This window comes from Erythrolamprus reginae, chromosome 1, assembly GCF_031021105.1.
Source record: "Erythrolamprus reginae isolate rEryReg1 chromosome 1, rEryReg1.hap1, whole genome shotgun sequence".
Classification (NCBI taxonomy): Eukaryota; Metazoa; Chordata; class Lepidosauria; order Squamata; family Dipsadidae; genus Erythrolamprus; species Erythrolamprus reginae.
Window position 1 is genome coordinate 322,376,438 of NC_091950.1, and position 15,052 is coordinate 322,391,489.

A 15,052-nucleotide genomic window follows, 5' to 3' on the forward strand; every position below is an offset into this window, starting at 1 on the left:
TATTTGTCTCAATTTTTGCTTTGTTTAGGCTTTAGTGCAGTTAGGTAAAATAACAACATTGCTAATGGTTAGGTTGATTATTGTTGCTCATTACTTCAATAATTGCTCATGATTGTGCAAGAAGGAAACTAATTCTTTTCTTTGATAAGATAAAGTTTACCCCAGCAAACAATGGTTAGTTTTTACTAAAGCAATTCTATGGTACAATTCTTCCCTTTCAAATAATGTATTTGTAATAAATGTAATCTGGTATATCTAAGATTACAACAGTACATCAGAATGTGAAAAATATACTACTGTCAAATGTATAATACTGCCGCTTATCATCCTTGTCTGACATCTTGAAGGAAAGATAATATGAATGAAAGTTGAATGAATAGGAAGCTTACACATTGAATGATCAATGTGTAAGCTTCCTATTCCTGCTGAAAAATGATTTTGCGGAATAGAAGGAATCTGATCAACATGTGCTTACCAGCAAGAGACAGTAGTGAGAATTAGGTGTCCAAATGTCTAGGATAATTTCAGTGTAGGCAGTTTGTGTGAATGCATCCCACTCTTGCAAGCTACTACCAATTTGGGTTTTAGCTATTCTACCTGCTTCTCCTACCACTAATAATTGTAATTGTACAAGAAAATAGATAGACAGACAGACAGACAGAACTTCGTCACCTTCGATCTGACCTAAATGTAGTTCATAAAATCATCTATCATAATGTCCTTCAACCGCAACAATACACGAGCACACAATCGATTCAAACATAATAAAAACCACTCCAAACTCAACTTCAGAAAATATAACTTCAGCAACGGAGTGATCAATGCCTGGAATGCACTACCTGACTCTTTGGTTTCTTCCCCAAACTCCAAAAACTTTAACCTTAGACTGTCTACAGTTGGCCTCATCCCATACCTAAGAGGTCTGTAAGGGGTGTGCATAAGCGCACCATTGTGCCTATTGTCGCTGATCTGCTGTCATATTGCCTAATTTACCTGTATCTACTTTGCTAATGTTTATGGTTATACCAATACCTACTATCTTGTACATATTTGACAAATAAATAAATAAATAAAATAAAATAAATAAAAAAGGATGCCGCAGATTCTGAAGAAGAAAAAGAAAGTTCAGCTAAAATGGTAGTTCCAATTTAATGCTAATTTTCATCATGCTAATTTTGTTCTCAGATACCCAATTTGGTGTAATGGTTAAAGCAGGAGACTGAGAGTTCTAGCCCTACCTTAGGTACAAAGACAGCTGGGTGATCTTGAAGCAGTCACTCTCAGTTCTAGAAAAAGAGGTTGTGGCAAATCGTTTCTGAAAAAAGTTCCAGTGAGTACAGTAGTCCAGGGCCAAGCAGTTTCCAAGCATAAAAGACTGACTTGAAGGCACAATAAATATATATATTTAATTTTCTCAGTCTTCAATTGAAGTAAATAGTCTCAGTGACAACTGCAGAACTGTAATGTATAAATAATTTAGATAAACAGAAAATATTTTTCCTGTCATTTCAACCACAAAAAAACTCACTCCCACTTTATTGGCTAATGAAAGCTTAATCTGCAAACAGTAAATTCCTTCAAATTTATTTTGTACCATTTGAGATGCTTTTATAAGCAATCATATTATTGTGACATTTTTGCCACTATGTAAAAGCCATTTCAGAAATTAAGATATCAATGTATCATTTGCATCACATAAGAAAAGTAATCCACATGTCTGCCTAATTATATAACTTATTATTCAGCCATATGTGTTTTTGAAAATGTGGATTATGTCAAGGGTGATCGGAGGAAAAATAAAAATGAATGATTAATTATGTTTTCTTACGCCAATACACCAGCTGTTTGATCATATGCCACATACTGAAAGCAATTGTGATCTATCTGATGGGAAGAGTGAGACAAGATATCATAAGTGTGAGCCAGAAATCCAGAGATTGGAATCTCCAATGGCCAGTTGCACCAGCAACATTTTGTGGGATGAGAAAAATATATATATCATTGTCATTGGGACATAAATGTTGCCTTTTTATTAACTGTCTGAAATGGGGGGGAAAGATAGATGCTATAAAAATCTTAATGGATCCAAATCAATAATTATTTTATAAAAATCATGAACTCAGTGTTGATATGGCGACCGTGGTAACAGAGGCATGGTGAAGAATTCCAGATGGATTTTTTCCCCTCCAAATGGCAAACAGACAATAAGATGATACATAATAATATTAATAAGAAAAAAAACCCTCTCATATTTGGGAACCTATCTACAGTAGAGGACATCTTACTGAAAGGAGATGCACATTTTTGCACCAGTTTGAAAACAGCTGGAAATCTCTTGACAGAACAACTGGTAATATTCAACGTATTAGACATTCACAGTAAAACTCTTTTTTAACACTGTGCTGCCCTGAGTCCTTGGAGAGTATGGGGGTATAAAAACAGCAGTAAATAAATACATGAACTCTTGCCTTTCCCTGCCTTCAAAACTGAGAGCAGCCATTACTTTCTCTTCCACTGTCTCTGCTTCAAAATGCATCTTTTCAAGGTGTCAAACCAGTAGCCTTCATTTTGCAGTTTGTTTTTCTCCTCTCGGATATAGCCAGAGGAAGCAGGTAGAACTGTTATTGATTTCATACTCTCTTGCTTAGCCCAGGCAATTGTACGCCTTCGCAGAATTGCAAGTTTCTGCAAACCATTTGGGGGAAAATGCAGCTGCAATAATTTATAAATAGCCAGCTAATTGGTTGGATGCAATAGGTACTTAAAATGGATAGGGAAGCACTAATAATTTATTTGCTTTTTGAAATATGTAGAAAGGATTAGGACATTTTTATTACTTTTAGAGTTGAGGGGACAGCACACTGATTAAATAACATTGCTCTGCATTCCTTTATGGTCCCATGAGGAAACTGGAAAAGTTGTTGTTTGGCTGATGGTGTTCATTGTCTCTTCCCAGTTTTTTTTAAGGTCAGCAGGACTGACAGGGATTGCAGATCTCTTTTATACTGTTTTGAAAGATTTGTGAAGTGAAATTGATGGCAGTCTATAGGAGTAATTATATTGCTAATAGCAAATTTCCTGTTAGGAGAAAATTGACCATATTCAATTTTTGCCAGGCCAATTCTTGAATACAGCTCATCTGTTTGGAACCAACACTGCATTTCGGACATAAACACTTTAGAAAATGTCTTTACTAGATACTACAGAGATACTTTACTAGAAGAGCCCTCCACTCCTCCACTCACAACAGAATACCCTACGCAACTAGACGTAAAATCCTAGGTTTAGAAAGCTTAGAACTATGTCACTTTAAACATGACCTAAGCATAGCCCATAAAATCATCTGCTACAAAGTCCTCCCTCTCAACAACTACTTCAGCTTCAACCACAACAATACAGGAGTACACAACAGATACAAATTTAAAGTAAACCACTCCAAACTCAACTGCAGGAAATACGACTTTAGTAACCGAATAGTTAATGCATGGAACTCATTACTTGACTCTGTAGTTTTCATCACCTAAACCCCAAAACCTTACCCTTAGACTATCCACTGTTGACCTCACCCAATTCCTAAGAGGTCAATAAGGGCATCAGTGTGCCTACCGTCCCCTCCCCTAATGTTTCTCTCTTACTACTATCATGTATATAAATATTGTTATATCTTTGTATACTACCAATACGTATTTGACAAAATAAATAAAATTAAAAAAATAAATATTATAAAAAGAAGAATTCACAGTGGACCATATTTATCTGGGAATATCAAGAGTCTTTGTTCCCCTTGCATTTAACTCCCCCCCCCAAAAAAAACGTTTCTTGCAGTTTTGTATATTGTATATTGTACTTTGTATATTGCCGATGTCTTCAAACCTGGCCACTTTAATACTTATGGACTTCAACTCCCAGAATTCTCCAGCCAGCTGCCTGGAGAATTCTGGGAGTTGAAGTCCACAAGTCTTAAAGTTACAAAGTTTGGGGACCCCCGGCATATTGACTTAGGTGGGCTTCTGCATTTTATCCCGGTATGATTCTGTTGAAATGTTCAATCATGCTTAATTATCAAGGCATTAAATTCATAAGCTACCTTTCCCTCCGACCCTCTTGGGGGCAAAGGTAGGCCTTCCTTCACTGATTTTGGATTGAAGATTGCAGTGGAATGTCAAGACATTGTCTCTAGTGTTTCATTGTCTTCACTGATGAAATAGCAGATTTAAGCCATAAATGTGCCTATTTTGCATTCATTTGATAATTAGGTATTACGACCTGGTGCCAAATTTTGGAAAGGCACATCCAGTAATTAATGAGAGGCAAGTATTGGGTAGAAACCTTTCCATGAATATGAAATGAAACTGACGTGGCTAACATTAGCTCCTTTCCTGTTTGGTGTTTCCACCATTTCCAATGGACGATTGTTCCTGGACAAGCGTGAGTCGATTCCCCAGCATCTTCAGCAACATTGGAGGATTGTGGGGAGTTCAGCAGTGGAGCTTCGGTTCCTGCCAAGGCAGTGATTGTTAAGTGAGCAGCCACGTCAATTCTGTGTCTTTAGATTCGTCAAAGTAGGTAGAACTAGCAAGGTGGTTCCTGTCAAAATTGACAGTCCTCATTCTGAATGGATGTGGACAACCTGAATGCTAGCTCCACTCCACGAGAAGAGTCATATCAGGTGAGACCAACACCCCGGTCTCAATTATCATATTTATTTTCCCCCCCTCATACACTTTCCCAGAAGCATCTTTGAAAACGGGGAATATACTTTGCTGTATATGACCAACTATAGGTCAAAATCAAGAACGAAATATTTAAGAAATGTTAATTTCTGAGATTTTGTTGCTGCTTTATAAATGTCATCAATGAATCTTTCTTTTTCACACATACCGTGTTTCCCCGAAAGTAAGACAGTGTCTTACTTTCTTTTTATCCCCAAAAGCCCCACTATGTCTTACTTTTGGGGTATGTCTTATATTGGAAAAAAATTGTCGAATTTTTTGTTTTAACCATAAAATTAACATTTAGACGCGGTGACTTATGGAGGGGGGGGCGGCGCGGAAGTGGGCAGGAGGCGGCGCTCATTAAGATCAGAGGGAGGTGGCAGACGCGGCGACGTATGGAGAGGGGGACGGTGCGGACGTGGGCAGGAGGCGGCGCGCAGCTAGATGAGAGGGAGGCGGCAATACCCCCGTGTTTCCCCGAAAGTAAGACATATTTCTTACTTTCGGGGTACGGCTTATATTAGCCGACCCCCCTGAAACCCCCGATACGTCTTACAATCGGGGGTGTCTTACTATCGGGGAAACAGGGTAGTAGTGAGTGGCACAAGTTAACACATTTACATAGAGCCTTCTAGGACAGTTCACATTATTTGGTACAAGTCAGCAGATGCCCCTGGTTACAATCTAAGAGCTGTTTTTATAACTTTCTGTTTCTTAATACGTAAGAAAAGCTTCAGTGCTTGATCTGATGAGATTCAGGCTCTGTCAAGTTCCAGTCATCTTTAACAGCTCAGCTGCTACAAGTAAAATATTTTGTGATGCACTTTAAACTATGTATCCAGTTGAAAAAGGTATTATGACTAGAATTGGTTTGTTGATTTTTATTTGAATCCAATCTGTCCTATTATAAAACGTTCAGGTGAATGCTAGTACAATGTTCCCTTGATTTTCGTGGGTTCGAACTTCGCGAATAGCCTATACCACGGTTTTTCAAAAAAATATTAATTAAAATATACTTTGCGTTTTTTTCCCTATACCACGTTTTCCCCCGCCCGATGACGTCATACGTTATCACCAAACTAATAATTTTTGCAAATAAATAACAAAAAATAATTATTGTTAATAAATAATTATGTTTATAAATATCAGGATCACTAAGTGTCTTATTCAATGGTGAGTACCAGTAATAATGGTGAATAAATGGTTGTTAAGGGAATGGGAAATGGTAATTTAGGGGTTTAAAGTGTTAAGGGATGGTTTGTGATACTGTCCATAGCCAAAAATGGTGTATTTACTTCCGCATCTCTACTTCATGGAAATTCGACTTTCGCAGGCAGGCTCGGAACGCATCCCCCGCGAAAATCGAGGGAACACTGTATATGTTTTGCGGATTCACCGTTGTCTCAAGAATTGCAGTAAGGATAAGTAGACCTGGATAAACTATGGTCTTATAATCAGAAAAAATAAGTCTAACGCGGTTAGGCTTTTCCAAAGGGTAACAATGTGGTAACCATTTATAGCACTGAAAACCAAACTACTGCAATCATACTTATACCAGTTTACATTGTAGATATTTAAAAATTGCACATTTAAGGTTTATTCAGTACTGAATCAACTTAGTAGTGATTTTCAGGGACAACTATTCAGCAAATTCTAAACCAGAAGGTACTATAGATGCATTCAAGAATAATAGATCCCCCCTACTTATTTTATAGGTCATAATGACTACATGTGTCCTGCTACCAACCAGTGTACCATTGACAAGAACAGAAGGAAAAGCTGCCAGGCTTGCAGGCTCCGAAAATGTTATGAAGTTGGAATGATGAAAGGTGGTATGTATGATGCTATTCATCTTAATCTGTATTACAAATATTTTTCATCCCCTATAATCCCATATGTGATTAACATTTCAGTAATTAATCGCATTGCCTCTTGAAATATTTACCTTGAGGTAAATTGGAATACGGTTAGAGCTCAATTAACGCTTATCTTCAATGCATAATTCCTATTTTTGAGGTTGTTACAAAATCTCACGTTTAAAGGAAAGAAAGAAAACTCCTCGATCAAAATTGAGAACAAAATTGGGGTTGTTAAGTGAGACATTTGTTAAGTAAGTTTTATTTATTTATTTATTAGATTTGTATGCTGCCCCTCTCCGTAGACTCGGGGCGACTCACAACACAATAAAACAGTTCATGACAAATCTAATAATTTACAATTTAAAATTTAAAATATTTTTTAAAAACCCATTATTAAGCAGACATACATACAAACATACCATACATAAATTATATAGGTTCGGGGAAATATCTCAGTTCCCCCATGCCTGACGACAAAGGTGGGTTTTAAGGAGTTTACGAAAGGCAAGGAGGGTAGGGGCAGTTCTAACCTCTGGGGGGAGCTGGTTCCAGAGAGTCAGGGCCGCCACAGAGAAGGCTCTTCCCCTGGGGCCCGCCAACCGACATTGTTTAGTTAACGGGACCCGGAGAAGGCCCACTCTGTGGGACCTAATCGGTCACTGGGATTTGTTCTATGAATCCCCGGGGCCGCCACAGAGAAGGCTCTTCCGCTGGGGCCCGCCAACCGACATTGTTTAGTTAACGGGACCCGGAGAAGGCCCACTCTGTGGGACCTAATCAGTCGCTGGAATTCGTTCTATGAACTTTATTGCCACATTTATTGAGTGAATCACTGCAGTTGTTAAATTAGTAACATGGTTGTTAAGTGAATTGGATTTCCCCATTAAATTTGCTTGTCAGAAGGTCACAAAATGGAATAACAGGACTCCGGGACACTGCAACCAGGGGTAAGTTCAGGGATGGGCTCCTACGGAAACGGTCAGGTACGCAGTACCGGCAGAAAAATTTTGGTCAGGTACACAGAACCGGTAGAAAAATTTTGAATTTTTTCCCTTTTTCCCCCTTCTGGGCTCTCGGTATGTTTTTCTTATCGCAGTAAATGAGGTTGAATGTATATAATTTTAGAAGAGCTGTGTGTGTGTATACACATACAGTTTATATAGTAGATAATGTATATTTTTGTGTGTCTGTGTTGTAATATGGATGACACATATGGCATACATATATGTAGAATTAAACAGTATATTTTTGATGTTCAGTAATAGTAAATAGATAGGGAAATTGTGTCGCTTTGAGGCGAGGAGAGGCCAGGCACCCTAACCCTTGACATGAGTGACGTCAAGTTGGCCAGCTATCAGCCAATCACATAACCTTTAAGCCACCCCCTGATCACCATCAAGCCACTACTACCTGGTCATATGGCCTGCAAGCCACACCCATAAAATAGGCTACGCCCACAGTGTGGTAGCCTATTTTTTGTAGCCCTTCACTGGGCGAGTTCCTCCCAGTTCGGATCAGATTGCCTGAACCATTAACCCCCTGCTGGTGATGTGAAAATGGCATCAAAGATCTGTTTCGGGTAGTGCTGGTCTGTGGGTGCCTCCATCTTTTTTTTTTTTTTGAATTTTTGGCAGAAGTTTATGTCTTTGGATGGCTTCTCTTCTTTCTGCTTTAAAAAGAGCCTTCCCGCCTGCCCCTGGGCTAATACTCACCTTTATTTCTTCACCTGAAGCACAGATGATGAGCTCCTCAGGTATATCCCACTATGGAGCATGCGCGAAAATGAAAATTCACATGGGGACATGCACGCGATGCATTGCGATCAGGGGTGGATTCCTATTCCTGCTGCTACCGGTGTACTGTATGCACAACTTTGCTTCTCCCTCACGTGCACATGCTGTGTGCACATGCAGTGTGTTTTTGTGTCCCTCATGTGCACATGCTGTGTGTTTTTGCATCTGCGCATGCACAGGAAGCAAAATATACGTGTGTGAGATTTCAGCAAATTTTTTTGGCTTCCATGCATGCGCAGATGCAAAAAAGCCACCAAAATCTTGCATGTGCATCCCCTTGTAAGATTTGGATTCCTGAGCATGAACAGAAGCAAATATAAACTAGGATGCACATGCGTGCTTGTAGGAGAAGAGAAGCTGCATGCGCAGTGAAACTTTCACTACCAGTGCGCTGTCCTTATCTGTACTGGTAGCAACCCAATACTGGTCCTGGTGCGAATCAGTGGTGAAAGTAAGTGGAATCCACCCTTGATTGCAACCATCATAAATGCAAGTCAGATATCAAGCATCTGAAAGTAAATCACATGACTATGGGGATGCTGCAATGGTTATAAGTGTGAAAAATGGTTATGAGTCACTTTCTCTGATGCCATTGTAACTTCGAATGGTCAGTATGTGAACTGTCGTAAGTCGAGGACTATCTGTATATAGTTGTGGGTAAGTCAAGAATTTTAGATGCCAAAATATTTCCCCACAAATGGAGTGCAACACACAGGTAATCCTCGACTTACAACAGTTCATTTAGTGACTGTTTGAAGTTAGAATGGGATGAAACAAAAGTGACTTATGACCATTTTCCACACTTACGACCATTGCAGCATCCTCCTTAGTCAAGTAATCAAAATTCAGATGCTGGTCAACTGTCTCATATTTATGACAATTGCAGTGACCCGGGATCCTGTGATCCTCAGCCAAGCAAAGTCAATGGAGAAGCCAGATTCACTTAATTATGGTAGTAACTTCACAATTGCATTGACTCATTTAACAACTGTGACAAGAAGTTGTAAAATGGAGTAAACCTCACTTAACAAGTGTCTCATTTGCAACAGGAAATTGGGTGATTGTAAATTGAGGACTTCCTATATCTGTGAGTATATATGGTAATGCTTTTAAAAAGTTCCAATATATCTTCATATACAAGCCAAAAGGCAGATAAGCCCATCCTTGAATTTTTAACCAAAATACTACGTATGAAAAATACAGCCTTATCTGTGGATGGTATACTTTTAATGGTATTTTTGTTAAAATTTGAAGTTTGGCTTGTCCATAGATGGTTTTCTAAATGAGTACCATCTTATTTTCCCGAAAATAAGAACCTCTCTTATAATTTTTGGAACCTGAAATAAGCCTTATTGACATGCCCTTAAAAGCCCGATTAGGCTTATTATCAGGGGATGTCTTATTTTGGGGAAAACAGGGTATATACTGTATGGTGAAGCTTCGCTCCTTCTTTTCCCACTCAAAATAAATTCTGGGTCTGACCTAATTTATGTTAGGACTTCTGCTATTCTGTAACACAAATTGTGGTGGGGCTGATGATTATCATCTTTCTTTACATGGACAAGTGCTTTTGATTAAATGCTTTTTCAATAAATGCTGTGAAAATGAATATGACTTAAGACCAATTCACACAGTCGTTTCAGGTTTTGATGATGGAATGTTGCATACGTGGTAAATAGTTATTTTCCCTAACTGGAAATACAATTTCTGTAATGGGAAAAGATGTAAAATGATTAACTCATAGGTTGGTGTTTACAAATAATAATTTAATTGGTGCTTTCTAACTTTGGTTAGAAAAAGAAAACATTCCTTAGATCTCATTATCTTTTATAGTCCATTTTACAGTATTTGTTTGAAAGGCTATGTTACATATCAGCCTATCAGAGAAATAAACTCATAATTTCTTTTTCATTTTGTTAATTGAAGATCATAATCTTACCCAAGCAGAACTAAATTTAAGCATTGTTACTAAAAGCAGTCTTTTAGAAGCTTGTTCATTTTTTAGTTACGGTAATTAATTAAATATTTTTTTAATATTACTATTAGTCCGTATTAAAGAAGCTTGCAGAGATTACCGTAATTATTTTAGAGAAACTTAAATTCACATTTAACTCAATGAAAATGTTTTAAATTAAAACCATTAGCTATTAATTCACAATGATTGTCTTTAAAGATGAACATTTTTCCCCTGTGGAAAACAGTTTTATCGAAAGTTTATATCTACCCTTTCTCTGTTTTCTGTCATTCTATGATGAGATTATATTGAATGACAAATAAAACAAGGGAAACAGATGTTTTATTTTTATTTTTCTCCAGAAACACAGATGCATTTATTTTAATGCATCATCTGAACTGATTCCAAGAATTCTAATTTGCCATTCAATTATTTTATGCTGCTGTTTTACAGTACAGTATACTTAAACTAGTGAAAGAGGAAAGTGCGGAAAACTATTTGTATGGTTCTGAACTGAGTCTCAATTATATCTATGAAATAAATCTGTTCAAATGCAAACTGGTACGGGTGAAAGGTATCATTACACTTGCTTGTTACCTGTGCTTGTTAATTAAATGAAAAGTGAAAAGTTTTGTGATTATGTCAACTCTTCACTTTTCTATTGTGTAAAGGATATAATAAATGCAGAACTGAGTTTGGAGGAGCTGTTTACTTTAAATAGACTACTGGCTGATCAAGTGCTTTTGCATTTTTTTGCTTCTGTGTTTATAAACTTGCTTTTCTCACTTTTATCTGAGCAAAACAGGCGAAACAGATAATATATGCTGCTAAAGCCTCAAAAGAGGAAGAAATTGCCAAATCTGTAAAGAAGGGGGATAAAACCTTCTTCAGATATATTAGTGATAAGAAGAAGAAAATCTGCGGCATCACGAAGCTTAGTACCGGGAATAATACATGCATTAATGGGAATAAGGAGTTCGCTGACCATTTCAATAGCTACTTCTGTTCAGTTTTCTCAAAAGACACCTTACAAAATAATACTATAGAGGGATATAGCATTGCTTCCAGCTGTACGGATTCAGCTCCAGTGATCTTAGAAGCCGATGTCTTAGAAGAACTTGAACGATTAAAGATAAATAAGGCAATGGGTCCAGATGGCATCCACCCCAGAGTTCTTAAAGGACTCAGATCTGTCATTACTACCCCCCTGACTGATTTGTTTAACCAATCCTTGTTAACAGGAGAAGTTCCTGAGGATTGGAGAATGGCCAGTGTTGTGCCTATTCACAAGAAGGGCAGTAGAGAAGAAGCTGGTAACTACAGGCCAGTTAGCTTGACATCAGTTGTAGTTAAAATGATGGAGACTCTACTCAAAAAGAGGATAAATCAGCACCTAAAAAACAATAACTTATTGGACCCAAATCAACATGGCTTTACTGAAGGCAAATCATGTCAGACTAATCTCATTGATTTCTTTGACTATGTCACAAAGGTGTTGGATGAAGGTGGTGCCGTGGATATTGCCTACCTGGACTTCAGCAAAGCCTTTAATACTGTTCCACATAAAGAGCTGATAGATAAATTAGTGAAGATTGGACTTAATCCCTGGATAGTTCAATGGATTTGCAGCTGGCTGAAGCGTAGACATCAGAGAGTTATTGTTAATGGCGAGTATTCTGAGCAGAGTCAGGTTACAAGCGGTGTGCCACAAGGGTCTGTTCTGGGTCCTATTCTTTTTAATATGTTTGTGAGTGACATAGGGGAAGGTTTGGTAGGGAAGGTTTGCCTATTTGCCGATGACTCTAAAGTGTGCAATAGGGTTGATATTCCTGGAGGCGTCTGTAATATGGTAAATGATTTAGCTTTACTAGATAAATGGTCAAAGAAATGGAAACTGCAGTTTAATGTTTCCAAATGTAAAATAATGCACTTGGTGAAAAGGAATCCTCAATCTGAGTATTGTATTGGCAGTTCTGTGTTAGCAAATACTTCAAAGCAAAAGGATTTAGGGGTAGTGATTTCTGACAGTCTCAAAATGGGTGAACAGTGCAGTCAGGCGGTAGGGAAAGCAAGTAGGATGCTTGGCTGCATAGCTAGAGGTATAACAAGCAGGAAGAGGGAGATTATGATCCCGCTATATAGAATGCTGGTGAGACCACATTTGGAATACTGTGTTCAGTTCTGGAGACCTCACCTACAAAAAGATATTGACAAAATTGAACGGGTCCAAAGACGGGCTACAAGAATGGTGGAAGGTCTTAAGCATAAAACGTATCAGGAAAGACTTAATGAACTCAATCTGTATAGTCTGGAGGACAGAAGGAAAAGGGGGGACATGATCGAAACATTTAAATATATTAAAGGGTTAAATAAGGTCCAGGAGGGAAGTGTTTTTAATAGGAAAGTGAACACAAGAACAAGGGGACACAATCTGAAGTTAGTTGGGGGAAAGATCAAAAGCAACATGAGAAAATATTATTTTACTGAAAGAGTAGTAGATCCTTGGAACAAACTTCCAGCAGACGTGGTAGATAAATCCACAGTAACTGAATTTAAACATGCCTGGGATAATCATATATCCATCCTAAGATAAAATACAGAAAATAGTATAAGGGCAGACTAGATGGACCATGAGGTCTTTTTCTGCCGTCAGACTTCTATGTTTCTATGTTTCAAATCGGTGAGCAAAATTTGGCTGGGAGATTAAATGTGAATAGGGAGTCTAGAGAGAGATCTTTGCCTCTTGTAAATAAAGGCCAAAGGTAAAATTGAAACAGATATCTCTGAAGGTATCTTAGCAGTGAAGGGCTACCAAAATTTTTACTACCACACTGTGGGCGTGGCTTATGCAGGACGCCCTGCATTTTCTTTCAACATCTTTCAGTGCAAATTGGGTGCTCAAGGGTGGAGCTCCATTTTCGCTACCCCACTGCATTCCCCCCCCCCTGTCCAGGCAGTAGCCCACCCCGTTTCTTAGTCTCTTCTGAATTAAAAGGAATCTTCTCTCAAGCAGAGAAAATGTTGCCTATCTCTAAATCTTTGGAGCTATGTAAGAAGGTTTGCTGGCCTCATGCAAGCCTTATGTTTCATTGTCCTCCTGAGATAAAGAGATGTCAGAGGCAGGGATGAAATGCTCCTGGTTTCGCTCTGGTTGGTCATCAAAGAGCCATTCGCGAAGGGAGCACGAAACTCTGCCCACCTGCTGAGACGCTGCCATTTAGGTTCTTTTATCTTCTGTGCATATGTAAAACCTTCTGTGTGTGCACAGAGGGTAAAGGAACCCAAATAGTGGTGTCTTGGTGGATGGACGGAGCTTTGTGCTCCCTTCGTGACCAGCTCACTGATGATTGACAGGCAGGAGCGAACTGGAAGCATTTCACCCCTGGTTAGAGGATTCTACAGTTCTACAGAGGAATAATTGAGTCTGTCATCTGCACCTCTATAACTGTCTGATTTGGTTCTGCAACCCAACAAGACTGACACAGACTTCAGAAGATAATCATAATTGCAGAAAAAACAATTGCTGCCAACCTGCCTTCCATTGAGGACCTGTATACAGTGTTCCCTCGATTTTCGCGGGTTCGAAGTTCGCGAAAAATCTATACCACGGTTTTTCAAAAATATTAATTAAAAAATACTTCGCGGGTTTTTTCCCTATACCACGGTTTTTCCCACCCGATGATGTCATATGTCATCGCCAAACTTTTGTCTGCTTTTAATAAATATTTTTTTTAATAAACTTTAATAAATAAACATGGTGAGTAATAATCTAAATGGTTGCTACGGGGATGGAAATTTGCAATTTAGGGGTTTAAAGTGTTAAGGGAAGGCTTGTGATACTGTTCATAGCCCAAAATAGTGCATTTACTTCCGCATCTCTACTTCGCGGAAATTCGACTTTCACGGGCGGTCTTGGAACACATCCCCTGCGAAAAGTGAGGGAACACTGTACTGCACGAGTCAAAAAGAGGGCAGTGAAAATATTTACTGACCCCTCCCATCCCGGACACAAATTGTTTCAACTCCTACCTTCAACACGTCGCTACAGAGCACTGCACACCAAGACAACTAGACACAAGAACAGTTTTTTCCTGAACCCCATCCCTCTGCTAAACAAATAATTCCCTCAACACTGTCAAACCTTTTACTAAGTCTGCACTTCTATTTCTACTAGTTTTTTCTCATCATTCCTATCATCCTTTTCCTCCCACTTAGGACTGTATGACTGTAACTTGTTGCTTGTCTCCTAAGATTTTTATTAATATTGTTTCTTCATTGCTTATTTGACCCCTATGACAATCATTAAGTGTTGTACCACGTGATTCTTGACAAATGTATCTTTTTCTTTTATGTACGCTGAGAGCATATGCACCAAGACAAATTCCTTGTGTGTCCAATCACACGTGGCCAATAAATTATTCTATTCTATTCTATTCTGTTCATATGGAATTTGAGATTCCTGTCCTGATCAAAGATTCAGAGGTATATCAGATCCAATCTCTATATCATCGCATGAATCGTCATCTTTAATCTCTTATCTCAATCTCTAAGATCCATTACTTCCAAGTGGAGGAATGGAGAGATGAATGGCAGAGAAATAATAGATTACAGAGTTGTGCTTGGTGGGAAAGATCACTGATTTGGAAGTCAGAAGAACCCTTTATTCTTCTTTTTTAATTTTTTCTTTGAAAAAAGGATGAGAATGGAAATGTCTTCAAAGAAAAAACCAGA

General features: G+C 38.4%; 1 protein-coding gene across 6 annotated transcripts in view; it reads left to right on the plus strand.

Annotated features, from left to right (window-relative positions):
* The window catches only part of ESR1 (estrogen receptor 1), a 258,921-nt gene that overhangs the window by 180,183 nt on the left and 63,686 nt on the right, over positions 1-15,052 (plus strand). For all 6 annotated transcript variants that reach the window (XM_070733732.1, XM_070733728.1, XM_070733727.1 and 3 more), the window contains one exon: positions 6,431-6,547. In XM_070733732.1, the coding sequence (XP_070589833.1) occupies positions 6,431-6,547 (117 nt within the window). The remainder of the gene's footprint in view (positions 1-6,430; positions 6,548-15,052) is intronic.